This window comes from Anser anser, assembly GCF_964211835.1.
Source record: "Anser anser genome assembly, chromosome: 3".
Classification (NCBI taxonomy): domain Eukaryota; kingdom Metazoa; phylum Chordata; class Aves; order Anseriformes; family Anatidae; genus Anser; species Anser anser.
The window spans coordinates 110,115,518-110,143,161 of NC_139722.1; the positions used below are offsets into that span (position 1 = coordinate 110,115,518).

The 27,644-nt window shown below is 41.8% G+C and overlaps 2 protein-coding genes across 3 annotated transcripts in view; both read left to right on the forward strand.

Annotated features, from left to right (window-relative positions):
- The window catches only part of CRLS1 (cardiolipin synthase 1), an 81,045-nt gene that overhangs the window by 26,864 nt on the left and 26,537 nt on the right, over positions 1-27,644 (forward strand). The gene's annotated exons all lie outside the window — the stretch shown is intronic.
- COMMD1 (copper metabolism domain containing 1) overlaps positions 1-27,644 on the forward strand; it is a gene marked incomplete at its 5' end in the record, with an annotated part of 74,333 nt that overhangs the window by 20,152 nt on the left and 26,537 nt on the right. For both annotated transcript variants that reach the window (XM_083832188.1, XM_083832189.1), the window contains one exon: positions 415-696. In XM_083832188.1, the coding sequence (XP_083688314.1) occupies positions 415-696 (282 nt within the window). The remainder of the gene's footprint in view (positions 1-414; positions 697-27,644) is intronic.

Consider the following 27,644-nt stretch of genomic DNA (forward strand, 5'->3'; position numbering starts at 1 on the left):
ACAGACCACCAGGACAGCAGTATCGTACTGGATGCCTGTCCCAGCTACCCAGTGCAAGCCAGTTGGTATGCCTGGGACATACTGGGGAAAAGGGCCAAGCTGACTGTGTAAAGCTTCCTCGCTATCTTGTGCTGCATTCCCAAAGGCATTCCCAGCTTCCTTCCTACTGTTAGAGATCCATTACCCTCCAGCTGTCTTGGGGTAGAAGTGTGGGGTAAGTGGTGTAGGCAAAATGAGTTGTAATAGAAGTTGTCAGGTTATTTCCATAGCTGAGTTTTGTTTGCACTATCCTTTTAAAATCTGGTATTTGCAAAACCCTAAAGATACAACCTTTTGGTGGACTGTTCAGCTTAGAGTTTTAAAAAATACTTTTGAGCAAGCTTTTCCCTTTTTCTCCTCTAATTTTCCCTACAGTCAATTGCTTCAGCAGACATGGATTTGAATCAGCTGGAGGCTTTTCTCACTGCCCAAACCAAAAAACAAGGTGGCATCACATCTGATCAAGCTGCAGTCCTCGCAAAATTTTGGAAGAACCACCGAGTAAAGATCCACGAAAGCCTGGTAAATCAAAGCCGTTGGGATAACGTCTTGAAAAACATGAACTGGAGAGTGGATCTGAAGTCACAGTCAAGACACATTGATCAGATAAATACTCCGGTTGCAATAGTAGAAATGGAACTGGGAAAAAATGGTCAGGTAAGCTTTATTTTGTAAATTATGTAAACCTGATTTAGCTATGTATGCACTGAGACATTTTACATTGCTGAATTTACTGCATCCAAATCAAATCAGTACTTTTTTTTTTTATCTTAATGTACTTGAACTTGTGGTCCCTCTTTGGACGCAGATATATTCTGTGAGATTAATGCAATTTTTGCTTGTGTGTGTGTTGAGAGCTCTCTACTTCAAACTTGGAAAATCTGAAATCATTGAAATCAAACATAAAATCAGCCATACTAGCAGTTATTAAAATTATATTCCATGCACTGTAAGTTTCTTTTTCTTAACTAATCAAATAACAAAATTGGGTAATATCTGCAAAGTAGAAACTGAAAAAGAGTAAAGTTCGCATCATAAATGATCAAGCATTCTTTGCATTTTAGGACAAATGAGGGGAAAGACTCTCCTTTATTTTACATAGTACCTATTTTTATCTTACAAGTAGATCTTTATTACTGTTTGCATTATGCAATCTGGTCTTAACTGCCTGAAAGAGAGAGAACGCTATCAGTGCTGAACACTGCATTTCTTTTTAATCTTTAAATTTAATGTGATCATATACCTAAAGGCATGGCTTCCCACATTCAAATTTGGTATATTCTTCCTCTTCAACGTGTTAGTGGATTGTAAAAATTAATGTCTTAGCTGTAGGTACTGCATATGATACTGTGAGCATACTGTAGGGTTTTGATGTTAATGGTTAACACTGAGTAAGTTGATTTTGTAATATTTTGGTAGCTTATAGCAAAGCAGTACCTGTATTAGGCATGTGGAGTATCCCCATGCAGACTCAGTGACTTAACTGTGTGGCTCTACCAAGGCCAGAATGAAAGCACAAATAAACTGGGATCCTGCTGAGGTGGTATATGTTGTTGAAAGTACTTTTTTAGTTCTCTTTTCCTCTGTCTTTGAAAACTTAGCCTTCTTAAGTGCTGATCCTCCTCCGCCTTCCCCTAGTGTGTCTCTGCAGTAACCAACAACACAATAATGGTGTACGTTTTTAGTTTTTTCCCAGCCTCAAGAAAAGTGGAGTTTTCTGCTCAGTATCTTGAGAAACAATTATATTCCATTAGTAACAAATCGAAAAGGGGGGAAAAAAAGGTTATATGAGTAGATTAGAGTGAGTACATTAGTGAGCAAGTGTGAAAAATACCCACGTATACGTAAAAACAAAGAACCAAAACAAAACAAAAAACACCACCTAAACTCAGAACCACGGTTGTATTTCTTAAATGAATTCTGTGGGTAGTGACTCCTGTTTTGAGATTGTTTCCCCCAGTAATGCCTTATTACGGTAACATCAAACAGCAAGTACATTTGTAATTCTTCCACTCTGTGCAGAGAAAGGGGATGTGAAGATGAAGCAAGAATAGATGCTTCTGAGATCTTGTTGTTTCTCGTAACAAAAAGCCCTATGACAAAACCAGAAAGAACTATTTTAGCAGTGTGGTTTCATATTTCAAACATACCAGGAAAAGCAGTTGTGTGAATGTGTTTTTTGAACAACCAGTGGATGTAACTTTTACCTCCTTGGCTGAAGACAGGGCAGTAGCAAGCTGTCAGTAAGTCTGACATTTGGTGCAAATAAGGGTATTAGAGACTGGTACTTAAAGAAATAATCACGGAATAATTAGGGTTATCACCACGTGAGTCATTTTTTTTTTTTTTAAGGAGCTGTTTTGCATAACCTTTAGCTTAGGGTTAAATAGGTTCTCTGATGAAAAGCTTTCAGCAGGCTGCACCATTGCTTGATGGGCTGGGACAGGGCAGTTGGGGGACCCTCAGGACCGAAAATAGCAGCAAGTGGTTTGTGAGGTCAGTTCATCCAGCTTTCAGCCTCTTCCCATGTGTGCCTGGGACTCCTGGGAGGATGGAACTGGAGACTACTACTATGGGGTGAACAGGTTGTTCTTGCATGCTGGATCCAGCCCCCGGATTTGAAACTCTTTCTACCAGGTTTTATAGCCTTTTTACGTACTCCTGATCGTTAGCACATTTATATCTGTTCTCAATACCAAGTTTTGTAGCACATCAAAAATAAATACGCTACTGCCTTTCTGAAACTTGACTGAAAGAACATAGTTTCTGAAAGGTAAAAACTGTCAGTCACAGATGTAATTTGGTGAACAGTGAAGATATGTTAGATTTGTAGAAGAAAGCTGGCTGATAATTCAGAACAGTATTCTGAATAGACCGTTTTCATTTGGACACTTGATAACAGGGGAGTATACAAGTGCATTGATGTGTAGTGAATTGGCATTAATGTTTCATATGTTTCAACAGAAGCGAAGAAGTGTTTGGTATAAAATGTACCTTTCCAGACTTTAAAGTCACTCTGATTTTTCTCGGTGTCTCTGTCTGGACTGACACCCTGGGGAGTGTCTGCTCCTCCTGCTTCAGTAAGTAACCTTGCTTTCAGCTTGCTACCTCTGAACTTTAATCAGTCAACTCTTCCATGATGGAAAGAAAGAATATGTATGTAAGACCTAATGTGGCTAGAGAGGGGCAGTTTCAAGTGACTGGTTCATAAATAGGCAAAGTTTACATTAAGTATGTCAAATCTTGTGAATGTTTTCTGGTGGAACAGAGATTTTTTTTGGTTTTGTGTATTCATTATAACTTGTATGAATTAACTTTTACCATCCTGTAGAAGAAAACTGAACCCTTAGTCCACTTAAAGACACTTCTGATGAGAAACATTCATTAATATTGGCGCTCCAAAATCTGGGAAGTTTTTTTATGATGTGTAACTTGCAGTTTGAAGCCTTCAGTGAAGATTTTAGAGTGACATTTGAAGTCTCCTTTATATTGGTTATATATTCTGTATATGTCCTGGTTAAAAGGAGATGAATGTACTCGCTGTGATGAATACTCTACTTTGAAAGCCCCTTTTCTTTAACAATCCGACTAAAAGAAATCCTTAAATAGTTGCACTTTAGCCTGCCTTTTCCTTTATCAGTTCGTGATATTTGGCACTCATCACTGCCAGTCATTTCTTTTCTTTTGAACAGCCCATCTGATTTTTGCACAATGGTTTTAGCCATCTCCATCTCTGTACCTTGCTGATTTAAAAAAAAAAAAAAAAAAAAAAACCTTCTGTAGCTCCCTGCCCGCTTCTTTACGTCCTTTCAATCTTGTTCTCCCTCTCTGAGCATTTCTTTATGAAATTTCAACCGGACACGAATCTGCTGGGAGGGATGGGGTGACCCGGGGAGTTGCCTTTCTCGCGTCCTTCCTGCCCTGGTGGATTAACGCTGCACCGTACGGTGCACCTTGGCTGCCGCACCACATCAGGTTACTTGCAGTGACTTCAGTTTCAGTTGCTGCCTTTCAAGTCACAGATTTATATCTGACCTTGTCATTGATAGGAGAAAAAAAAAAAAAACAGATCTGGTTTTGCACTTTGGCTTGTTATTAAGGTGTATTTAAATTTGTTCTACGGACTTTGTCATTTTAGATGTGCCCTTGGGAATGTTTTCTTCCCACTGGTATTCTGCTCTGATTTGTTGGCAGTCTTTGTTGTTGTCCATGTACAATTGGAAATCAATAACAATAGGAATATTTTACCCAGCAATTGTTGCTCATCGTGTATACCTGTCACTTAGGCCCTCTGGCTAAGCAGACTGGCACTGAAGCAGACTGCTTGTGTCACAAATGCTGGAGCTGCTCTGCTGATGCTTCTCTGACAATCATATGCTATACAGAAAACTGGAGAGCAGCGTGCATGTTTTCTGTTTCTCAAAAGAGATAAAAAAAAGTTTTAGGTAATGCTGAAGACTGGTTGCACAGCTGAGGGCAAAAATGCTGAGAGCAAACGGTGCGTTCGAGTGCTTTCTTGTCACGAGCAATAGACCTGGTCAGCGTGAGGACTCTGAAAGACAGATTTTTAAGGAGGTCATCATTTTTTCCGTTTTCTTCTTTCTAAGCATTAAAGGGCTGGGCAAAATAATTGAATTTTACTTCCTTGCAGTGCTATATATTTTGCAGTCTCATACCTGAGTGTTGTGGTTTAACCCGGCTGGCAGCTAAACACCACACAGCCGTTCGCTCACCCTCCCCCCTCCTTCTCTGGGATGGGGGAGAGAAACGGGAAAGTGAAGCCGGTGAGTTGAGATAAAGACAGTTTATTAAGACAAGAATATAATAATAACAATAATAATAATAATAGTGATAATGATAATAGTATTAATAATAATAATGTGTAAGAAACAAGTGATGCACAATGCAATTGCTCACCACCCGCTGACCGATGCCCAGCCTATCCCCGAGCAGCCGGCCCCCCACCCCGGCCAGCCACCCCTATATATTGTTTAGCATGACGTCAGATGGTATGGAATACCCCTTTGGCCAGTTTGGGTCAGCTGTCCTGGGTCTGTCCCCTCCCAGCTCCTGCTGCACCCCCAGCCTGCTCGCTGGCAGGACAGAGCGAGAAGCCGAAAAGTCCTTGGCCTGGTGTAAGCACTGCTCTGCAACAATTAAAACATCAGCATGTTATCAGCGCTCTTCTCATCCTAATCCAAAACATAGCACCCTACCAGCTACTATGAGGAAAATTAACTCTGTCCTAACTGGAACCAGGACACTGAGAGTGACCAAGTGATAATTAGCGTAATTACTGCTCTTGGCTTTTACAGTTGGACTTATTCACAGAGTGGGTGTTTTCACATTCCTTTCTTTTCAGTGTTGAAATTAGTGGTGGTCCACGTAGTAGCACTGTTATTGGAGTTTTCTAGGAAGTTAAGCACGTTTTGTGGGCAAATAGCATTTTCTGTGCTACTTTGACATCATGCTTGGTATTCTGCTTCGGGATTCTTCATGAAAGACTTGAGGAAATTGCATCAGGATTATGGATTAGAGGTTTTTTCCTTCAATACCTTGTGTCAAAGACAACATGAGGATTTGCATTTTTTCCCCAAACATTGTATATCTCTTCTCTTTCCTGATTTTAAAACAGTTGTATCCATCTGACAGAGGTGTCATAAAACTTAGTTAACGGTATGCATGAATACTGCTGGTGAGTATTACTGTATAACCACAGCATGTTTTGAAATTGGAACAATTTCTTGCAAACTTAAGGACAAAGAGCAGTCTCACATCCCATATCATTTTATGAAGTATGACATCCTCATTATAAAACAAGCATTTTTTAAAAGAATGGGCCAACATTAATAACAGATTTTGATAATATAGAAAATCTACTAATATTTTGAATGTCACTTTAAATTCTCACCAATTAGATAAATGCTTTCTGATTAAAGGACTTAGATGAACCAATCTTTTGCCAGTGCAAGAATTTCTTCAGCAGATGCTGAAGAAATAACTGGTGACTCAGAATTTACCTGAGGTGTATTAAATCTGCTCTCTGCTAATGGTTGGGTCCAAACCCTAATGATTCAGAGAGAAGCAGAGAATTCAAAATGACCATAGACAGTTGTCACATGTTCTTATGTGGGAGGTGAAATGCTAGAATTTTGAAGGTCAAAAAATTATGCTCTGAAGTTTGAAATCTGATCAACTTTTAGTTTGTAAGACTATGAAGACTTTTTTTGCTGTTTTGCGAAAGAATGAGGTAGGTCCCAAACTACACTTTTGGGACACCAAAGCTGTTTTTGACGTGTTCCTTGTGTGTATTCCACAGAAGTTTAGATGAAAATTTGCATCAACTGTGCTATAAACAAACAGTAAGCTGAATTCATACACATTCACCAATATTAAAACTGAACGTGGTTTCACAGTGTAATAAAAATCTTAGGATTTAGCTTCTCCAAATCTCATTACCTTGCCAGGATTACAGACTGAATGCCACTGAGGGTCTGCTGGCGCTGTGCATCTTTTTGTAAGCACAAGTCTGTGAAAGACTTGGTTTGCTCAGGCTGCGGTTATCTCCAGCAATAGATTTTCCTGCTGAAGCAAGATCAGATTAGGAAGAAGTCATGAGTAAACCCATGCTGTGGGGAAGGAGGGATTGTGTCTGCGCTGGCTTTTGTCCCTGGACACGAGATGCAAGCACTCCAGGTCAGGCTGCTTCATAGATGTTGCTGGAAATAACTTCAGGAAGTGGACTTGCAGTCCTTTTTGTGTAGGATGCGTTCTGAGAAGACAGATCGCCTTTTGTAGGACACCAGAAGAGATGCCTACTGAGATAAAACACAGCTCTAGATACCCTCACTGCAAAACAAGGGCAGTGCGGCCTGAAAAGGGGAAGGAAGAGCAGCCACCAAACCATTTCTCCTTTCCAGCCCTAGTCTGTTTTAACCTCTGTAGTGGTTAATGTTATTGGAGCCTTGTACCCGCCAGAAGTGGGGAAGTGCAGAGTCTGAATCGATCACTTTAACCGCACCAGGCTCGATATTTTTATGTGATTAAAAATATGAAATCCGGTAAGTAGAAGTCAGTGAAAAAAAATCACCTTTGCGACCAGGACGAATGTAATCACTTGAGCTGTTGTTCACCTTGGGAATCCAGGAGCCGGAGGGAACAGTTACATAACGCGGTACGGCGAAAAGCAAATAAAAACCATAAAGGGCAATGGGTCGCTTGGCACGGAGGAAACTGGAGCACAGTTGGCTTACTTAACTCGGTTATTTCTTAATCCTCTGCAGGGTACCCTCTGTAGTCCTTCGCTTCATCAGTCTGATTTTTGTCACCTTCTCCTGAAAGCCAAGTGAAATTTGGTGAATGAGAAATAAGAGCATTAAATTGAGATAGTAGTTAAATAATTGTCCAGCTTTTACACTGTATATATTTGACTATATTTTCGTGTGTACCTCATCAGTTCATCCTCTATGAAGCAAGCAATGTTCCTAACATCGAGTAACTCTTGATATATTTTATGATTAGTGGTACTTACAGTTTCGATCTTCGTTTATTTGTCCTAAACTTGGCTCCTATCAAAAATATTTATGTCTCGCCCACTCACATACATTTCTTGTCAGCTGTTCTTCCTCTGGAACTGGATTTGCTGAAGTACTGAAATAGAACAACGTACGTGAGACATAAATATTTTTGATAGGAGCCAAGTTTAGGATATCATGTTGGGAATTTATGATTAATTGAAGGTTACCTGTATGAAGATAGATGTTATAGTAATGATGCATATTTAATGCCTTTCAACCTTGAAATACTTTACCTTGGAATACAAACTATGATGAGTCCGGGAAGAGGGCAGCTGGATTCAGGAGACGTGGCTGTTGAAAAATGTTTTCAGCGAATTCGTTTTATCCCTCAGCTACACCTTCTTCTGGAATTGGTGCTACACATTTATGTTTAGTTAGAAGGACTTTCCTTCTTCTCATCCTCCCTGTTCTCTGCCCGTCTGCTCATGGCTTTTCTGCAAATCCTCACCCTGTCTGTCTGCCAGCTACGTTCTGCCAGACCAGGTAGGTACTCCTTTGGCACCATGCCCTCAGCTTACAGCCCTTAAATCTTGTTTTTGTTCCGTACCAAAAGCATTGCTGTAACTTTGCAACCTTTTATTTGCTGTTCCTGCAGGGCTGGGATAGGTTACCTTATGGCATTGGATGCTCTGAGATCTTCAGGACTCAGCCACGGCTCACCTGGTCTTACGGTTATGAAAGTCCTGCTCTGAGCAGAAGGCAGGGCTGGGGATATCTAGAAAACCCTGCCAACTAGTGTTTTGGAGTCTGTGATTTCCAGAGTAACATAACTGTGAAATTGGATAAAGTCACTGGAGTCAGACATGCAATTGGAATCTGTGCTACAACCTTCCTGAGTATTTTTGGGTTGAAGCAGAAGGGTTAGTGCTCTTTGTGTAATTCAGTCGCTGTATGCATTTTGGTTCCTTCTCTGTTCTCTGAACCTCACATGGAAGTTTGAGCCAGTGTTTCTGTTGCTTTTGTACTTCATGCATACAACAAGGGTTCCTGTGTCACTAATGAGCACAGAGGATGGCTGTGAGCTTCCTTGGTGTTTCCTCAGGGCTTCGCATTAATTCAGAGACGATAAATCGCATACCCCCCCCCCCCCCCCCATCACCAAATGTCTTGTTTGGTTTGAGGCAGGTTAGCAGGGCAGCTAAAGCATGAACCTTGAACTACTACTGTCATGTAAGTAATAGCAGGTGTCTCCACTGTCCCTGCAATGCCCCTTCCTTCACTACAGGACACAGATCTGTATAGAGACTGATTGCAAATACACAAGTTAAAGCACAAAATGCAGCATGTGGAGTGGCAGCATGTGGCTGCATGACCAATGCTTGGCCCGTGTCATTGATTCTTGGCTTACTAAAAAGCAGCTTACAGTGCAAAGATGGTGTCCATCACCTGTTGTGGTCCAGAGAGATCATTTACTGGTTTAAGACCTCCCAGGGGTGACTATATGGAGGTTGGTAATTAGGTTTGGCAGTGCCCACCTTCTGTAGAACAAGCAGCATGTGGTTTTTGGGTGAATGTGTTCTGTGACACAGTTTCTTTTACAAAGGGGAACATGGTTGAAGGACCAAGATTTGTGATCTCCCCTAGCTTGTTTTTAATCAAAGTTGAAAGTTTTTCTTGACACACACCAGAAAATTAAAAAAAAAAAAAAAAAAGAAAAGGAAATAAAGAAAGTGGGCTAGAATTTTTGCTGGATGGCCTTTATACAGCAAAGCAACTGGCTTCCTTGTGTCTTAGCATGTTGTGTTCAGTGTTGCTGGCCATCTGCACTCTTCAGAGCACTCGGATGTCAACATCAGCAAGTGATTTGTTCTTAGAAAACTCAGCAAAAAAAGGAGTTGTTATGAACGTAAGTGCCCATTACATTGGCTGACAAAGCATCTTGTTTTTACAGGCCTAGCCTGGCCAAGAACATTTAAAATTGTTGTTTTTGCCAGTTGGCCAGCTTTCCCACTCTTGACAGTATGCCACATTGCTGCTGAAAAGCTCTTTGGAGATCCTTCCAGGTTTGTCATGGTCTCTCTTGAGATCCCTGAACGTTAGTGTACAGAGATGTAAATAAGAACAAGTACTTCATTTATTTTAATTAGGAAGAGCTGCTGCAGGAGAAGGTATCAGAAGATAGAAAATTGGAAAGCTGGTACATAATTGGGGTGAAATACTTGTAATTCATACCCTTCTTTGCTGCTTAATCCTTTGAATTATTTTTATTCTGTTTATACACATACACACACGTACACTCTTTAAAAAAAAATTGGAGTCCAGCTTTGGCTGTGCAAGAATTAATCCAACAAAAAAAAATGCACGACAGCTAAGCAAAATCACTCCAAACTGTACAATTAAACTTGCTGAGCTTCTCTGAATGTTTTAGTTTTTTTGAGGGAAGAGTGAGCCTGCGTCATTTCTTCTGAGCAGCTTGTATGTTATCTGCCAGCAGCTTTGCTTTTTCACCTTTACTCACAATTTGAATCGCCACGTGGCGAGGCCTTCTATTAATAAACTAGGCAGCATAAGGCATGGGCGGCAGGAGAATGCGATTCGTAGGCAGTTCTCACAGCACAATCTTTTTGTTGAGGAGATATTTATCTTCTAATATCTAGCAAGCTGTGGCTTTCTGTCCCTTTAGCGCCTCTAGTCATCTGTCTTGTCCTAGTTAAAAATGGAGGAAAAAAAAAGATAAACATCACTGCTATTTTCTTTTTTTTTTTTTTTCCTTATCATTCCCATTATAAAATTGCTAACTGAAGGATTCGAGTTGCAGCTGCTGGAAATTGTTGGTGTACAAAACTGTCCTTGGCAATCAGTAACTGAGCATTGATGCTGCAGTATCTGTACTGCTCCCCGTACAGAAATGTAGTTAATCAGCACGTGAAATGCTTGGAAAACTAGTGCCTTGTCTCTATAAAAGCAAACTCTCATTTCTTCTGAAGATGTTGTTACTGCTATCCGTGCATAATACTAGCAGCGATACCTAGGTTATCCTAGATGCCAGGAAAAAATAAACTTTGGGAGAGGCTTTTGCCCCTTCCCAAGGGAGTAGATTAAAGCTGCAGGAAGCAAGGCTCTTTTTGCAGACACTGACTTCCACATCATTTAGGTCAGGTTTTTTAGCAGATGACTGGTGGCAGTCTGCACTGAAGAAGCTCCAATACTTTGTGTGCATTTGCAGATTCACTTACCTCATTTCTGTGTGCGTATTTAATGGATTTGTCTTTGTGTACCTGAGTACGCTGGCCTCTGCTTCACCTTGCTAATAACATTGACCAAAAGGAAGCAATTAAAGAAAACTACCACTGAAGAACACATGCCAACCTCAGGTAGGAGTTTTGAGTTAGTGTTTTATTGCAGCATCATGGACTTGGCGTTCCTGAACCTTGCTACCTGTTCTCACCATTGTTACCCCACTAGTTACGCATTTACAGAGTTGAAAGTGAAACGGTTGAGTGAGTCCAGCTCAAATTAAAATATTTTGTTCCCTCCCCATCCTTTTCTTTTTTCCCTAAAACTGTTTTTAGTGAGCATCAGTTTGCCGAGAGGTCAGGGTAAGAGCAAAACTGAGCAAAAGAAATTGAGAACTCTGCCATCTTTTAAAAAAACATTCTTTTGAACTCATATGTTCAAAGGATCAACCATTTTAAACATTTGCTAGCATTCTCTTGAACATGAGAAGTACATCAGCTTGCTTTGAGCACAAAGGATATCCTCCAGTAGTGCCAGCCTTTCTTCAAAGAATGCAGGTGTCTAATAGAAAATGAGAGACGTGGCCAACAGGCGTGTTCGGTATTGCGGACGCAATCTGGAGAAGTGTGGAAAAGGTGTCAGATTTGGAAATGATCTGAAATGGTACCTGGAGGTGGAAACTTGGGAAGGTTGCAATAGCAGTGGATTTGTGGTATTTCAGACAACAGCGTTAGTTTACTTTGTTTCTAGGATATTTCTCAGTTCATTACATTCACGATGGTCATTAAGTATTTCAGTCCAATTTATTATTGTCTATTCTCCAATTATTTTCTCCAGTGGTGGAGGAAGTATGGCGAGCTGAACCACAGATTGTGCTGAGTTGTGCAGCGATCCTAAAGTGTGAAAGCAGCAAGGAGCAGAGCTGAATAGCCATGCAAGTCTTAACTCAGTAGTCACAGCTTTAACAATTTTTTTTTTCCATTTAGTGGTTACAAGCTGATTTCTCCCAACAATTTCATCATCAAAATAGCTTTCCCTGTCTCTTTGTGTGCCTCTGTTCATTTTTTTTCTCCTTTTTGCTTGTTTCGAGAGTACTGCTTCGAGAGGGTAGCGTGCTAAAGCACAAATCTGCCTGCATTTCTCTGAAAGAAAATGGTTGGGAGGAGCTCACTGGGGGTGCTTGGGGTTAAAATATTCTCATTTACCGCTTCAAAAGTTCTGGAAATGACTGCTTTGAGCATAATTCCAAGAACGAGTCCTCTTCAATCAGAAAGAGATTCTCATTTTAACTTATAAAAGATACTGAACAACCCTTTGATTAGGAAAGCTCTATAAGCTGTAATTTTGCAGAGACGTTGACACAACTTTTTTTCTGTCCTCCTTTCAAATTGTGAGTTGCAAAACTCCACAAAGATAATCAGACATGCAAATCTTTGATATATTTTTAGTTCAACTCACTGATGTATATTCATTAATATGTTAATAAGACAATGAAAGCATAATTTAAATTTCATTTGCTTAATTTGGTTAATAAATGCTGGAAATATAGTCCCACATTTAAAAGTAAAAAGTTCTCTTAAGTCACAATGATCATCTAAAACCTCCTTTTAGTGACAGAATTGCTTTTTTACCGTGACCATGCTCGACCAAAGGATCTGAATTCTCGTCCTTCTCGTATCCGTGGTCACATTCCTGACAATTTAATTGTAATAAACTGCACCAATGGAAAGCTATTGAAGATTGTGGCATTGTAACTTGAGTTGCCAAACAATACTAGGTGGAGTTAGATGGGCAGATCCACATGGAAAGAGCAAAGTTTCCATGCGTTCAGACATGGCTTGGCTCCACCAATGCAAAGCAGTGATACTCTCTCCCTCCATTTAGTTTGCACTGGCCTAACCAAATGAGATACTGGCAAATTACTGCTGGAATTAAAATAAATTCTCTGACAGCTTCTGAACCTTCATTGAATATGCAGGGCTGCTCTAATAACTGTTTCTTTCAGCCTGTGAAGTGATATTTGAATGCTTACAGGCAGTAAACTTCAAGTCAAATTGATTCCATTTCTATTGAATCACTCTCAAAAGTGGAGCTGTGCTTTAAGTGCTATTATTATTAAAAAAAAAAAAAACTTTCCATTTAACCTGTAAATATGCCACAGGACTTGAGAAAATTAGTTTGATAATGACTTTTTTTTTTTAAGAGTTCAGCCTGGAAGGCAGCATCTTAAAAGAATGGAGGAGCCTCTAATGGATCGAGTTATGCTAGTCTGACTTATTTGGTCTGAAGTAATGAGGCATGACAGATCATGAGTGCAACGCATCATTTTCAAACCAATAACCCCTTTCAGAAAATTACATTTCTGCTCTAAGCAGTCATTTTGAATTATCTACAGCTAACTTTAAGCCGCCTGCTTTTATGGAAATGGAGCACTTGCGTTTCCCAATAAATATCAGCGCGGTGCTTAGAGGCTGCTATCAAGTACGACTGCCTGGGAAAAGCTCGAGTCTGATCAAACTTAATTACATTGGAACCTGTGTCTGCCTACAGATATCTTGATTATATAATGAGAACAAACGTGACACTTGGCAGAACTGGCTTTTGTGGTACCTGCTGCTGTGAGGACTTGAAGAAGAGCTGTTGGTTCATGTGCTGCCTCTTACTTGTGGTGCAGGCACTGGCACCAGCGTCTTCTGGTGTCATGTCTCTGCTGACTGTCTCTTTCTACAACAGGAGAAAAGATAATGATTGAATCCAGTAGACTTTCATGTGTACTAAAATTTTGTTGTTGTTGTTGTTTTTTGTTCTCCCACTGTGGTCTTCAGGTTTGTGGGCCTGAAGTTTGGCGAGGTAAATCCCACCCAGGCTCTGAAATGAATAATGATTAAGTGGTGGCTTGACAACAACCCCTTGGACGAACAGTATGGGTAAAAAAAAAAAAACCACCTTGCTGCTTTGTTCAGCTCAGGGCAGCTGGGCAAGCTGCTGGCTCAGCCCTCGTTTTCTAGGAAACAGAACCAGAGGAGAAAGGCAGCTCCTCCCTTTACACGGGGGTAAAAGTACTCGGGTGGATGTCATCGAACCCTGTCAGCTGGAGCAGTGCTGGCTGCTGGGTGACAGCGATCTGCTTGGGTTAAATTGAAACTCTCAGCGTAAGGTGAATGCGAGATATAAGTGAAAGGACAAATAAAGCCTCTTTAAACGTGTGGCTTTTTAAAAGCTGCATTAAACAAGCATTGAGTTTCAGAGCAGAAGCATTTACAAGTTTAAGCATGCCAGACACAACCTGTGACAGGTCTGGTGCTGATAAGCAGTGACCCAAGAGCACTGAAATACCATAATTATCTGAATATTGTTTGTGACCTAGCTGCTTTGGGTCATAGCACTTTCCTCTGCAAACACATTGAATCGAGCTTAGGGGACACCAGGGAAGAGTAAACAGGAGGAAGACAATATGCCCAGCTAAGAACAAGGCTCTGAACCACGGCGGACAAACAGATCGGTTTCAAGGACCTAAAGCTGCTGTCTGCAGTGGGGGGAGACGAGGCTTTGGGCACCGCTTCTCTTAGCCAGGGCATTTTGGAAGAGGGCTTTTGCAGCTGAAGGTGACTTGGATGTTTGTGGTGGCAGCTCTTGCTGCAGGAGCGGCTGCAGCCCGCACCAGGTTGGGAGCAGGAGAGTGATACTGTGCCCCAGGACTGGGACACGACCTTGGCTTTTTCCCTTTCTCGTGTATTCCTTGCAACCCTGTGCTTGCAGAGCAATGTGCAGAGCTCTCCACCAGCTCTCCTAGCGCCCCAGGGAGATCCCAACCTGCCACCTCACTCACAGGGCAGCATGCAGAGCTCCGGGACAGAGGCTGAGTGCTGCAAGCGTGCTTACATGCAAACTGGGCCAAAGAATTCAGCTCTTGGCCACGGCCTTGGGTGCGACTTTCGATGCTTACGGTGCTCCTGGTCAGCCTGGCTGGTGATCTCCCATCAGAAGGGAACGTGCTCTCCAGCAGCCCCCTGTGTGCTGCACCGTAGGGCTTTGTCCTTCAGGCAGGGAGCTGTCAGCAGGGCTCATCCTTTGTCATCTCATTGCCTTCCCCATTTGGCGTGCCCGGCTTGGATGCGGTTCCTCTGCATGCTCTTTTTGCGCCCTTTGCTTGGCTCTGGTTGTGTGTTTGTTTTCTCTCCCTCACGGTCTCTGTTTCATTCACTGCCCGGGATAATAAGGGGCTTGTTGAAAGGGTGCTGTTAAGCAGTTTGTCGTCTTCATTCATTCTCACTTATTTATTGAGCATTCTTTTTCAGTGTGATTTGAATACAAATTTCTTCATGGCTTATTTTAATATTTATTACTGCGGAGGTTATACAAACCATCTTACTGTCATAAAACCCTCATAAATACTTACCAGTTACGACGGTGTTACAATTCCCGTTTTGGAGGTGCAGAAAACATAAATATAAGGATTTCCACTAATTTTGGCGCCCTGTTTAAAAAATGCTCAGCCTCAGTTTCCAGGACCCTCAGCCTTGATAGCACAGCCAGAGTGCATTTCTGGCTGCACACCCGCAGCTGTGACGGACATCGGTCCTTCTGCAAATCCAGCCCCAGGTGCCTCGGACCAAGCACGGAGAAAATAGGGTGCACAGGGAGTGACCGCCTGGGAGAACGTGGCTGGTGCTACTTCACGGGCTTCCCTGTGACAGCCCGTGTTCCCCAGGGCATCGTTCGGCTGCTTAACCGTAAGACCCTTCTTTCTCTTCCTGCAGTTTCCCATCTGCTCCACTCTGCACCTTCCAGCTCCTGCAATGAACGAGCCTGGGCGCGCCGCAGATCCCAGCCTGCCTCGCCACACGGCCCCGGTTCATGGCCGGCACGCCGAATGCTGTGGTTTGGTGGAAAAAAATAGGATTGGGTCCCATAGTGACAGCCTGCGTTGTGTATGCAAAAGGGCAGGAGGTTATCGGAGGTTGCCTGGCAACTCCAGTTCCAGCATCTTCTGTATTTTACAAATTTTGGTTTGCAGTGCTTGTGTTCCTCGAATATAGTTGATCCTCTTTAAAAAGGGTGTTGAAAAGAGGGTTTTCTTAAGGGTGCGTGCAGAAAATCCTCGCTTGGATCTCCTGTATGTACACAGGAACCTCTGGGCAAACAAGTTTACTTAATGGTTCCATGCAAATAAAGGCAGAATATTCGTGATATTCATGAGCCACTGGAGAAAATATTCCTGGGTTTCTTTCAGCCAAAGAATATCCGAGATGGAGGTCTAGTGGAGCACATTAATGCATCCCTGTCAAAAACCTGGCTTTTAGTGCTTTGCTCCTCTTTCCCTGTTGTTAGAGTGTAAGTAAAATGCCACTTTTATCTCGAGTGGTTTGCCTTAGAGACTTGTGCTCTTTGTGAGTGCCTCATCCTTTCCCTATCATCATTTTTTTTTTCCAAATGTGGAAGGGCTAAGCAACGACACTTTATATATAGTGAAGTGTAATTGTGATTATATTGGGTACTGTCTCATCAGTGAAGTGAATCTACAGCTTAAAGAAGGGAGTAGGTAAACACGGAGAGAAGTCTAAATTATAGCAGTGCAGTGGGGTGCCTGTCATACACCGGTGCTTTTTGAAACCAGAGGCTGCCCAGCTACAGTCCACATAGGGCAGGTGCTGCCACTTTTTTCCTTGGCTGAAATGAGTATTTTGGCAGACGGGGAAGCGAGGCTGGAACCACGCTGTAAGACAATTGGCCTCAGACTGTGTTTGCACAAGGAGGTGTGTGTTGTTTTCAGTAGGAGAGAAAGGTAGCTGTGTTTGGAACAGCTGCTGAAGGTTGTTCAAGGTGCAGCACGCCAGCATGCAGGATTTGCTGCGAGGACACTCTGCTGCTTTTCTGAGAGATATTTTTATTTTTATTTTTATTTTTATTTTTATTTTTATTTTTATTTTTATTTTTATTTATTTTTTGCTTTGTCATAGTTGCAGAGCACAGCTCCTGCCCCAGGTCAAAGCTACCCTTGCTTCACCTGGCAGGATGGGGACTCTCCGGGAGAAGGCATCAGTGTGCAAACTGTCTGCACTTGTGGTGTCTCCGTGTTATTGTAGAGGCCAAGGTGGTGTTAGGGAAGCAGTGTATTCTTGCTCTGTGTGTGCATTTTCTTCTTATTATTTAATTTAAAGCAGTATATGAAATCTTCCTTTCAAACTGCATGAAACCCCTTGTCTGTGGTTTTTCTTCTGTGGATTTGTTGGAGCGAAGTGCAGTACCGAAGTAGAGCTTTAAAAAACAAGGCTGGAGCCTATAGGAATTTCTTGGCACCCACATACTCCAATATATTCTAAACAATAAGCTTTATTGCGTAGGTATACATATTTGAGCTGTATAATTTTGTTCGTAGTGATGCTTATACTGAGAATCAGCTTTGAGGAAGACACGAGCAGAACCCAGGCTTGTTACTTTGGAGGTTTGATGAGCAATAGTGCCAGGGTCGGGCAGGGGGCAGCATAAAAGTGAGCATGTTTGCATTGCAAGCAAGCTGTAGTGAAATTGCTTCCACGAAGGTATGCAAAACACTGTTAAAATTGTACTCCAGCCTGTACAAACGATACTGCGCGCTGAGGCTCCGACATGTGGCTGTAAAGCATGTGAGGATGCTGGGGTTTTTTTATGACTTTTTTTCTCCCTTTGGACTAATGGATCATGTGGCAATCTCAGCTTCAAACAGGATGCCATTAAGGGCTTTAACAGATTTACCAAGAGAATCAATTGTGCATTCGCTGGATGAAGTCTTTGGGCATCTCATTAAATGTTAGATAACTGATGGGTCATAATATCTTTTTTTTTTCTCCCTCTGTACTTCATCTGTCATCTGTTTGGAGCCTGTACAAAAGTCTTCCTCTTTTGCTCCCTAATTCTAGTTAAAAAAAAAAAAGGACTTACTTGAAAATAAATTCTGAGGACTGAAGATCAACATATGAACAGACGGGCCCATTTACTTAGAGAAGACTAGCTCTGTATGTTGCATACTGAAATAGATTTTATTTTTATTTTTTCCTTTCCCCGGTGGTTAACATAATTCACAGTACGAGCATTGTTCATGCAAAGCGCCTGCTCAGCATCCTGTTGACACTTGATATTTTTGACAGAGGCAAGGGTTGGGTCAGCAGAGCGGACGGAACATGATTTCTTGTGCTGAAACCAAAAATGTTCAAATCTCTTACACTTAATATTATGAAGACATGGTTTGTCTATCGTTTCTTTCTCCCCCGCTCAAGCACATCTTTCCCTCTCAAGTTTGCTGTTGAGACTTCAGACTTGGCTGGTGCTAACGAGAGGCAAACCAAGCAATGAGTCAAGTGGTGAGGAGAAGATTTGGCCTTTCTGGATCAAAGCGAAGCACATCACCGATATGGTCGGTACTTCTGGATAAGCAGGAGGACTTTTCAGGTCCATGGAGGATGTGTATTTGGATATCGAAGTGCTAGCGTAACAACCTAAACAGAAAAGGTACGTCTTCTACAATTAGGGGTGTTACATCGCCAAAACGCTGCCTTCATGCGCAGCAAGTACTGCACGGCATGGTTAGATTCATGTGCTCATGGGAAGAAAACGTTACGCTTTGCAAAGCTCATGGAATGCCCCTGTAATAAATTCTGTTTTGTTTCAAGTGCAGTCTTCTATTTGCATAAAAGTCTGGCTGTAACAGGCCCTTCTGGATTTTCCTGCCCTTCATTTTGTTTTGTCTACCTTCTCACCTCTGAGTTTTTCACTCTCAGCTGAGAACATGGCACTATAATGTGTTGGGTGCTCTTGTAACTCACCTCCTCACAAACACACGTGCTTGTTGGTATGCGGACTTTTATGGTTTTTTGGAAACCTGTGTTTAAATGATCGGTAGCTGATCACATTGAAGGCTGTGACTTGCTGCAATTGGATTTGCCAGGAACAAGTTATCAGCTGCTGGCATCCAGGCAAATTTGCAGGGTGGACAAGGAAATAGCCAGAGATAACCAGGGAGCATTTCTTCTGCGCTTCCTGCAAGGCTAGGGAAATCTAGCCATTTCAATGGAAATCCAAGCCGCTAGAAGTAAAGGCACTTTACTTACAAAGTGTGTTTGACACGTGTGAATGCCAATGCTATCAGCGTTCACCTTTGTTTGTTTGTATTTGTTTCATATCAAAACCATCCAATGCAGTTAGTAACTTTGACGTGGGAAGTAGTTTGTGGCATAGGATGGGGTCCGGGTGGTTGTTTCCGTTCTGGCGATGGAGATGGTGGCAATGTGGCTCTCAGCATTTGCTTATGAAAATTACATTTTGCAGAGAGATTTGTTGTAGCACCTCTTTCCTGTTAAAAGCTCTCCTCTCTTTTTGTTTGTGTCCCTCCTCGTAGGTGTACAAGGAAATGGAAATCCTTCATTTCTTTTTAGATGTGGAAGAGAGAGGGAATTTAGTCCATTATGTCATGCTTGTGAACAGCCAGCTCCAGTCCTAACCTTACAAAGATACTGTCATGTGGTGTATCTGTGAATCTGCAAAGATTTTGTTTTTCCTCTAGCATATTTTATTTTTTCTGTTGCAGGTGGTTTAAACCTGTTTGGGATGCTCCCCCTTTCTAATAATTTGGAGGTCAGGGAATGTTTTTAAAAAGCAAAGCAAAACAAAAAGCACACGAGGGAGTGGGAAGGGGAAAGTACATGCCGTTCTTAAAGTGGCAAATTACTGGTGTAAGTTGCTTCACCCTGCAATTGTTTCATTCCCATAGACTATGAACCCAACTTTATGAGGTTTCCTGAGTGCTAAAGGAAATAATGGAAATAACTATATTTCTCTCCCCCAGTGGCAAGGTCTCTTCTCTTGCAGGAAGGAATGTCTTTCTTCGGGCCCTTGCCTCCCCTTTCTTTTTCCAGCCAAGGAATCTGGAATTTAAAAGGAAGCCTCAGAGCTTATCTTGTTTGAAACACCTCCACCTCTGGATTGCTGTCATTGTCATTGTGGCAGCGTTGCAGTCAGGTACCATGGTGATCTCAAACCCTGTCACACTGCCTGCACGTACTTGTCAAATAATTTTTGTAAGTGTTAGATTGCATCGATTCCAAGATGATTAAACAACAGTCATGTATAATTCCCACTGCGTTGTCATGCTATTTGTCTTAGAAGAAATCCATCTTTAATGATTTGCTTAGTGCTTATCAGTGCCTGTTATATTTTTCCTGCTTTAGCTTGAAGGAGGACAACTTTTGACAGGCATAGGAATCTGTCTGTGTAAAACCATTGCTCACTGAAATAGAAAGGGACCCCGCCTTTTAGGAATTTTTTTAAAATGGTTACTGATAAGGAACGCTTTTGTACTTCTACTCTGAAAGCAGACATACAAAATCATGGAATCGTTAAGGTTGGAAAAGACACGGTAAAAATTACACAGTATTGTCCCAACTTTACGAGTTTCTCTCCGTTGTTCAGGAAGCAATTCTTAGTGGTTTTGTTCTAAAAAACAAAACAGAAATTCCTAAAACACAGAAAAATGTATTGCATTTGGACCTTAAGGTCTACATCCACGAGAGCAGAACTGACTCAAAATTGTGTTTAAATGTTAACTTTGGGTAGCAGGGGGGTTGTAGTGACAAACTTCTGCAACTAAAAGAAGATTTAGTCCCCTAGCTCTGCTCCTTTTCTCTCCCAAAAACTTACTCATTTTCTTCGCTGGGATAATTTTCTGCCAGGCTAGTGGACAGAATCCACTTAATGCTTGCAGAAGTCTCCAGTGATCACCTGAACTGGCACAGGGGAAACAACTGCTTGTACGAGGCTTTGGGGGCTGGAGGAGGAAGAGCTGCGTTGTATTTCTTCAGGGTTTTCTGGAAAGGGGGAAAAGACCTCTGGCTATCTTGCGTAACTCAAGGAGGCTCTGCTGGAAACTTGCTCCAACTGGTATTGTTTACAAGCTGGCCATGATGGTCCTGATTCAGCAGGTACGTGATTCGGGTGGTTCATCCTCTCTCTAAACTGGCAGTTCTGTAATTACTAGTTCTTCCTGGCCTGAAGCGTAATTTGTTTTCAACAAGCAAAATAAGCTAAGAATTTATTTTGGGGTCTATTAAGTTTGGTAAACTCAACAAATGAGTTAATGAAAACCTGAACTGCAGAAGCATACCATAATTCTTTTCTTTCTTTTTTTTCCCTTCTGTTTCACGGGTCACATAAGGACCAAGTGGCAAGAAGCTCTAAGAACTAACAAACTGCATACCAGGAAGTTGGGATTTAAAAAAAAAAAAAAAAGAGAGAAAGTTAAAACCACCAAACCACAAAAGAAAATCTGTTGAGTGGGATAGCTTTCTTCTGGGAGAACTCTAAGAATATAAACATCGAAACACAGAAAATAAGATTCTGCAGTATCTAAATAGCTTGTCATGTTGGCATGACAGAGGCTAATCCTCAGTATCTAAAGTAAAAGGGATCTTTTATTGATTTTGGAGGAGGTTACTTGTTTCTGATCTCAGGATTTAAGATTCAAAATAGTTGTTTTTTTTTGTTTTGTTCTTTTTTTGTTCCTTCTAAAAGAAGGCCACAGGCATGTCACCATGGGTTTCATGAAGATAATTCTATTGAATTTCACAGAAAGGACCCTGTTTTGCTGTGGCCTTATGAGGAGCTTAAAAGAGTGAAGCGAAGTCATATTAGAAATAATCAGATTTGTAACTTAAGAGTGATCTAAAAAAAATAATAAACCAGATGCCAGAATACAAAGAACCAACTGAATATAGCAACACATGAAATAAACAGTGTGCCATCGTCTAAAACACTTCTCTCCAGTGCCATTGGAGAAATACCTCCAGAGTTCAGCCCTCTGTTGTGTTGGCTTCAGTGAAATTACCGCGCTGATTACAATATGAAGAACCAAGCATTTCAAATGACAAAATAGCTGCTGACTTCATGGTGAAATAGCCTCACGCGGAGCGGTATCTAGATGTTGGCAGCCCTTCTGAGTCACCCTCCCGTGGAGCTCTGCCAGAGCTTGCCATGCCTACCCGGGTCAAGCTTCCTGGAGCAAAGCCCTTGGGTTTTTTTGTTCACCCAAAGCTCTGTCTTTAAGACTGCCCGTGCTTTTTGTAAAAGAGTAGAGAGCGAGGTCTAGCTGATGGGTCGCAGGTCCGTTTTTGCCAGTGGTTTGTAATTCACTGAGGAGACGTAGGTGAAATCTGGCAGTATCAGTTGTGCAGGGATGTTGTAGCAGGAATTTTGGAAGTGTTGCACCGATATGTTTGCTTTCAAGAAGACTTCAGTTCTGACTTCTCTGTTTCATTACACTGCATGCCTCTTTTTCTATTACCCAAGGGCTTGTGATATTGTCCAAAAACACAAGTTACAGTGAAATCAATGGAAATACTTGGGTTTTAGTTCTTTCCCTCTCACCTGAAAGACAGGATTATTTTTTTTTCTTGCTTTTATGGGTCCTGGTACACATACAGTCCTTCTGGCTGTTCCTTACAGGTTGTTCATAATGGGAATAGTTTCATGGGGCTTGTATCCTGGGTGCCAGAGATACCCTTGGCCTGATGGACCAAGGTGTAATGGGCCATGTGATCGAAACAGTGAAGAAACCAACCCCAAAAAATAATAATTTAATCAAATGCCTCCAAGAAGTGCAAGGTGACAGCTGGGACGATTCATTCCCTACCTAATCTTTGGCAACTCAAATTGCTTCTGACCTGCGTGGGTGAGTTTCGTCTCTGTAGGTCCCTTGTGTCGTCAGTGGAGGGAGGGGCTTCTCCAGGGCATGACTCAGGGTGGATTCAGAGGGAAAATGTAGCCTGACAAAGTCTGGTTGCCTTCCTCAGCAACTGGAACATGATGTGAATACTCCTCAGAGGCATTCATTCTACAAATATTTGTAAAATACTGTTGGTTCTTCACCTGGCGTCTCAGAAAGCCACCTTCCAAGTTCAAAGGATGCAGTAAAGAGAAGTTTTTGTGATACTAACACATGCCTTTGCTGTCTGTCCTTGGAGAAGATTACCATTTGTCATCTTTTCCTATCTTGCCTCTGCTCAACCCTGACTCTCCCCAAACATGTACACACACCTCAAGTGGCAGCATTTTCCTGCTGCTTTTTGGTAGGTTGCACTGCATATAATCTTTTCTTTACCTAGCAGTAAGAAGGGGGTTGAAAGGAAGGGTGTGCTATGAAAGGAATTTTTAGTGAGGTGTTTTTTTGTCTCGTGTTATCTCACTGGCATTGTAGTAGCTGTGCTTGTAACATCAGCCTTAAATAAAAGCTGAGAGTTTGCTGGTTGTTACCCTCTGGTGCTGGAGGAGTCCTGTTTCTTTCCACTGGTTTGGCTTTTATACTTTGATTTCTCAGACAGTTTTTAAAACAAGATGGAAATTCAAGATGAGCCCAATTTTATGATAAAGGTTACACATTTATAGTAAGAGAAATAATGGAAAGATAAGATGCTTTTCTGTTTATTAAAAAAAAAAAAAGAGCTGGCTGAAGAAATTGTTCCTCTAATGGTCCATATGAAACAAAACCTTCACACAAAAATTGATCTGCTGTTGCCAACAAAATGTTTCTGTGTGTCTGCAAGTAGTTTTTTAAACCTGCAACCAAAGATGTGAGTGCTTCTGCAAAAACAATGAGGTCTTTAATTTTGGTTTTGTTTGGAAATGTGTCAGTCAAAAAGAGGAAGATTTTAGTCAACACTATCAGAACTCGGTAACTTTACAGAAGTATATTTTACCTTAATAGTAAACCAGAGAACGTGTGTCATGCACTTGATTATGGGGTGATTTGTAATCCAAAATATACAAAAATGCATGCAAAATATGCAAACCACGTATCAGCTAGTATGTTGGTAAGGGAACAACTCTTGCTGGGTTTCATTTTGGGGCTTTCAGTTTAAGGAGCTGCTTTGTAAAATCCTGCCCTGCAGACGATACCAGTTTTTAAAGACTTGTCAAATTTTCATATTTCAGTGCTGCCAACCATGCTGGGAAGATTGCTGCCAGGAAAACCTGTGCTGACGTCCAGCTCCCACCGCCACAGCTTTGTTTTCAGCCCTCTACCCAGGTGTTCAGAGAGAAGCTGTAGCCTTGAATTTAACTTTGCCTTCCAAAAAATCCAATTATCTGCATTATCGTTCTGTGCATGTATTTGCATAGCCAAAGAAAAACCCCAAACAGAAAAAGGTGGTGAGGTAATGGGCGATAGCTGAACAGCAGAGCCATGTGAGGATGAGCAAAGCAAATTCTTCGTGTCTGGCACTGGGACAGGGGACAATTACAGTTCGCTGGTGGTATCCCCGGTGGTTTGTTTTTAAAGCTTCATTTTTTGTTTCTGCTCTTCCCACCATGCAGAATGCTTTGTTTTTGTAGTGTTTCTGGGGAATCACAAGAAAGTAAAGTTAAATTCTTTCAGGACAAGTTCATTGTATCTGACCTGGGAAAAGAAATCTTTTTGTGCTTATCTCCAAGGTGCATTTTAAATGAAAATGGAAGAAAAACAACAAACAATGAAGGAGACAGTGTTATGTCTGTCATTTGATATTCTGCCTACTGTCACACATGCACATGCAGCAATTTATCATTGCTTTTGCAGCTGAATAATGTTAATTTAATGCCCAGAGTAAAGCATTTATAAATCAACTCTGCAAAATGTTTTTTTGTAATGTATTTTTTTACATGTGGTTACGCTCGGTTTGGCAGGGTCGCTGGATGGCATAGATTTCAGAAGACATGGGTGTGCACGCATGCACAAAGCCTGGGAGGGAAGATAAGAGTTTTTCCCCTTCGTTGTAGCATTTGTGCAGTTGTGGGTCAGATGGCACTCTCTTCTCTCAATTCCTTACAGCAGGGAAGGAGGTGTTTTGCTCCGAAGCTCAGCTGCTCTCACGTTGGCTTGCCAGGTGCCTCGTGAAGGAGGCGTAGCAGTGAGGAGGATCTGCTGAAGGACTGGAACAGTGTCTCCTTTATTTGTGGTATTTAAATTTAGTTCTTTTTGGCCTTGATACATGAAAAACACAGGCCTGATCTCTAAAACTTAGTTTGCCTTAGGGTGACCTGAATAAATAAGGCATTCAGCTCGTTCACGTGGGAAGGATTGGGTCTTCTATTGTTTTCTTGGCATTGAATTGAAGTCCTTGTTATAGCGCCCGATTGTAAAGTCACATCTCCCAAGAAAGACGTTTTTGTCTGGTGAAGTGCAGAGGGCTCAAGCGTTGCGAGCAATCCACTCCTGCCAGCTGGGCAGCAGTTGCGGACACTTGGTTTTCAACGTTTCGCAGTCAGGACTAGGCTGGTATCTGGTCAGGGCTATTTCCAGCAACTGCTCGCTGAGTTAACTCTCAAAGTGCCTGTTCTGGTTTACAAATTGCTTCTTGGAAAATGGTTTGGGACGGGGTGTGTTCGCCCAGAGAGAGGGCTTGTTTTGCCAAGGCTTCCCTTCCTCTTGAACAATTAATGTCTGTTTGCTGCAGTGAGGTTTTGAGACTCCCTGGTTTGGGTTGCAGGGAGGTGCAAGGAGATTTGCTCAGCTCCTGGTTATGTGTGCGTGGAATTGTCCTTCCTATTTCTTTAGGTGCAGATGACAACAGCAGATAGTACCCCTAACCAGTCCTATATCCTAAAACGTTGTTTTTCATGCCATTATCTCAAAAATGGTGTGGCAGGGATTTTATTAGCAATTAGGTGTTCTGCTTTGAAGTTACACAGCCCTTTGATTTACGAGCAGTTTCTGGTGAGATGCAGAGCATTGCCAGCTTCTGAACTTACCTCAGACTCGCCTGGGCACCAGGCATTGCCTCTTCATTTAGAAGTCGTCCTTGACAATTTTGCAACGTGTCTTTCAGTGATGTTCTTCCCTCTGGTTCTGCTGGCCTTAAGTCTCCCACCCATTTTCTTGCACTGCAGGTTAACACTCACAGACCCTTAGAAAGCTGTTTCCATCACTGTCCCGGGGTGGGGGTTGTTGCTGTGCACTATAAACAACAAAAAAAGCAACTGGAGGTCAGATATGCTCTCTCACACCGTGTCCAGTCATTTGTGTATGTTTAGGTTTTGATACTAGTGTTGAGAAAGAAAAATCAGAACATCCCAAAATTTCATGATCTGCTTCAAAAACGCATCCGCCAGCTGTTAAGGAAAGTTTGCATCACCAAAGTTAGTGACGAGCATTAAAAATAAAGATTACGGGTTATTTTTAGCTCGTGATATTTTTTTCCAAGCCCTGGACGGCTTGCACAATGACCTCCCGGTGCAGCATGGGGCTGGCTCGAGTCCCCTGCACGAGGGCTGCCGTGCCCCGGCCAGACCCCGCTGGCAGCAAGCGCCCACACGTGCCTGGGTTGATGAGATACCTGTCATGGGGCAATAGGCTTTGTTTTCTAGGGGGGGGGGGTTGAATACATTTGGGGACCTTTCTGTGATTTCTTAACCGTGTTTTTTATTTCCTGGGGGTATCCTCTATCTTTAAGGAGGGAGACACTGAAGGTGTTTGTCCAGCTGTCTTCCCAGTGCTCCTGTGAGTACTTTAACCATATGTGTGTAACCACTTGCACTTCATTTTGCATCATTTTAATTAAAAGCGTCTCTTCTTTCTCTATAATTCTCGTCTTCAGATGTTGGCCATTCTACTGGTTTTCTAGGTCTTTCTGGAGAAGTTGGAAGACACATCCCTCGCTTGCAGAGACAGTTTATAAATACTGCCATAAGTCCTGTTAAGAATCTGCTGTTAATAATTTCTGTTTCTGACAATGTATTAGGTAGAAACGCACAAGGTATGCATGTCTTTCAAAGCAAGAAATGTACAAAGTATGGAAAAGTACTAGCAAGCACCTTTCCAGGGGTGCGCGCAGGGATTTAATTAGGGTTGTTCTTTGACTATGGCTACACAAAAAGAGTCTTTCTTGTTAGCGTGTCGTCCGGTACAAGCAGTAGTTTTTGGGGCCAAAGTAAGCAAATCCAGGCACTTGGATGTGAAGTTTAGTCAATAAATATGTTATTTTAAAATAGTGTGGCAGATAGACACAGTACTCTGGTAATCTCCAAATTGAGGTTGATTTCCAGGATTTTGGGGGTCGGATGTCGATTTTGGGTGAGATGCTCAGGTCTGACAATGACACCAGCTCTGTAGAAAAAAACACGTGCAACAAATGTTTCTATGGCATATTTGGCATGAGTAAAACATTAGGTTTTATTACCAGTAAATATCCTGGTAGTGGCAGAGAGGATTTTTGAAACATGGAACTTTACGTGGACATTTAACAATACTTGGGAGAAATACAGGTTGTTAAGTGTGGATGTTTTAATGAAAAGCATCATTGAAAGGTACGGTCTTCTCGTGTGTTCATTCTGTATTTTTCACAGCCATCTGTTATTTACAGTACTTGCAATTTTGGGTTTGTTCTGGAGGTTATTCACAAAGTTCAATTGCTGGCTTCACGGGTGATGCCTGTAATCCTGTGCTTTGAGGAAAGTGTAAACACTTGATCATCCACAAACAGGAGCTGAGGTTGAACTTGTGGAATTGTTCTCTGTTGTGTTGACTGTAATATATCCTACCCTTGAAGGTGTTAGAAGAGCTCATTAACCATTTCCTGGCTTTCTTTTCTAAAGCCAAATAGCTCAGGCTGGTGCACTCCTCCAAGCTGAAACTCTGTTAGGACCCTGTAGGTTCGGTAGCTTTGAGAAAGATAAAACTGCTGTTTTTGCTCCTAATTCCTTTGGCAGGCATAACGCTTTGAGGATAATGAGGGAGTGATGCTTATTAAACTGGATTATTTGTTTTGGTCAAAACTCTCTTAAGGGCAAGCTATTTTTAGAGCTTATCTGAGGCACGAGTTAACAGAGGTGTTTTGGAGCTTATTCAGACAG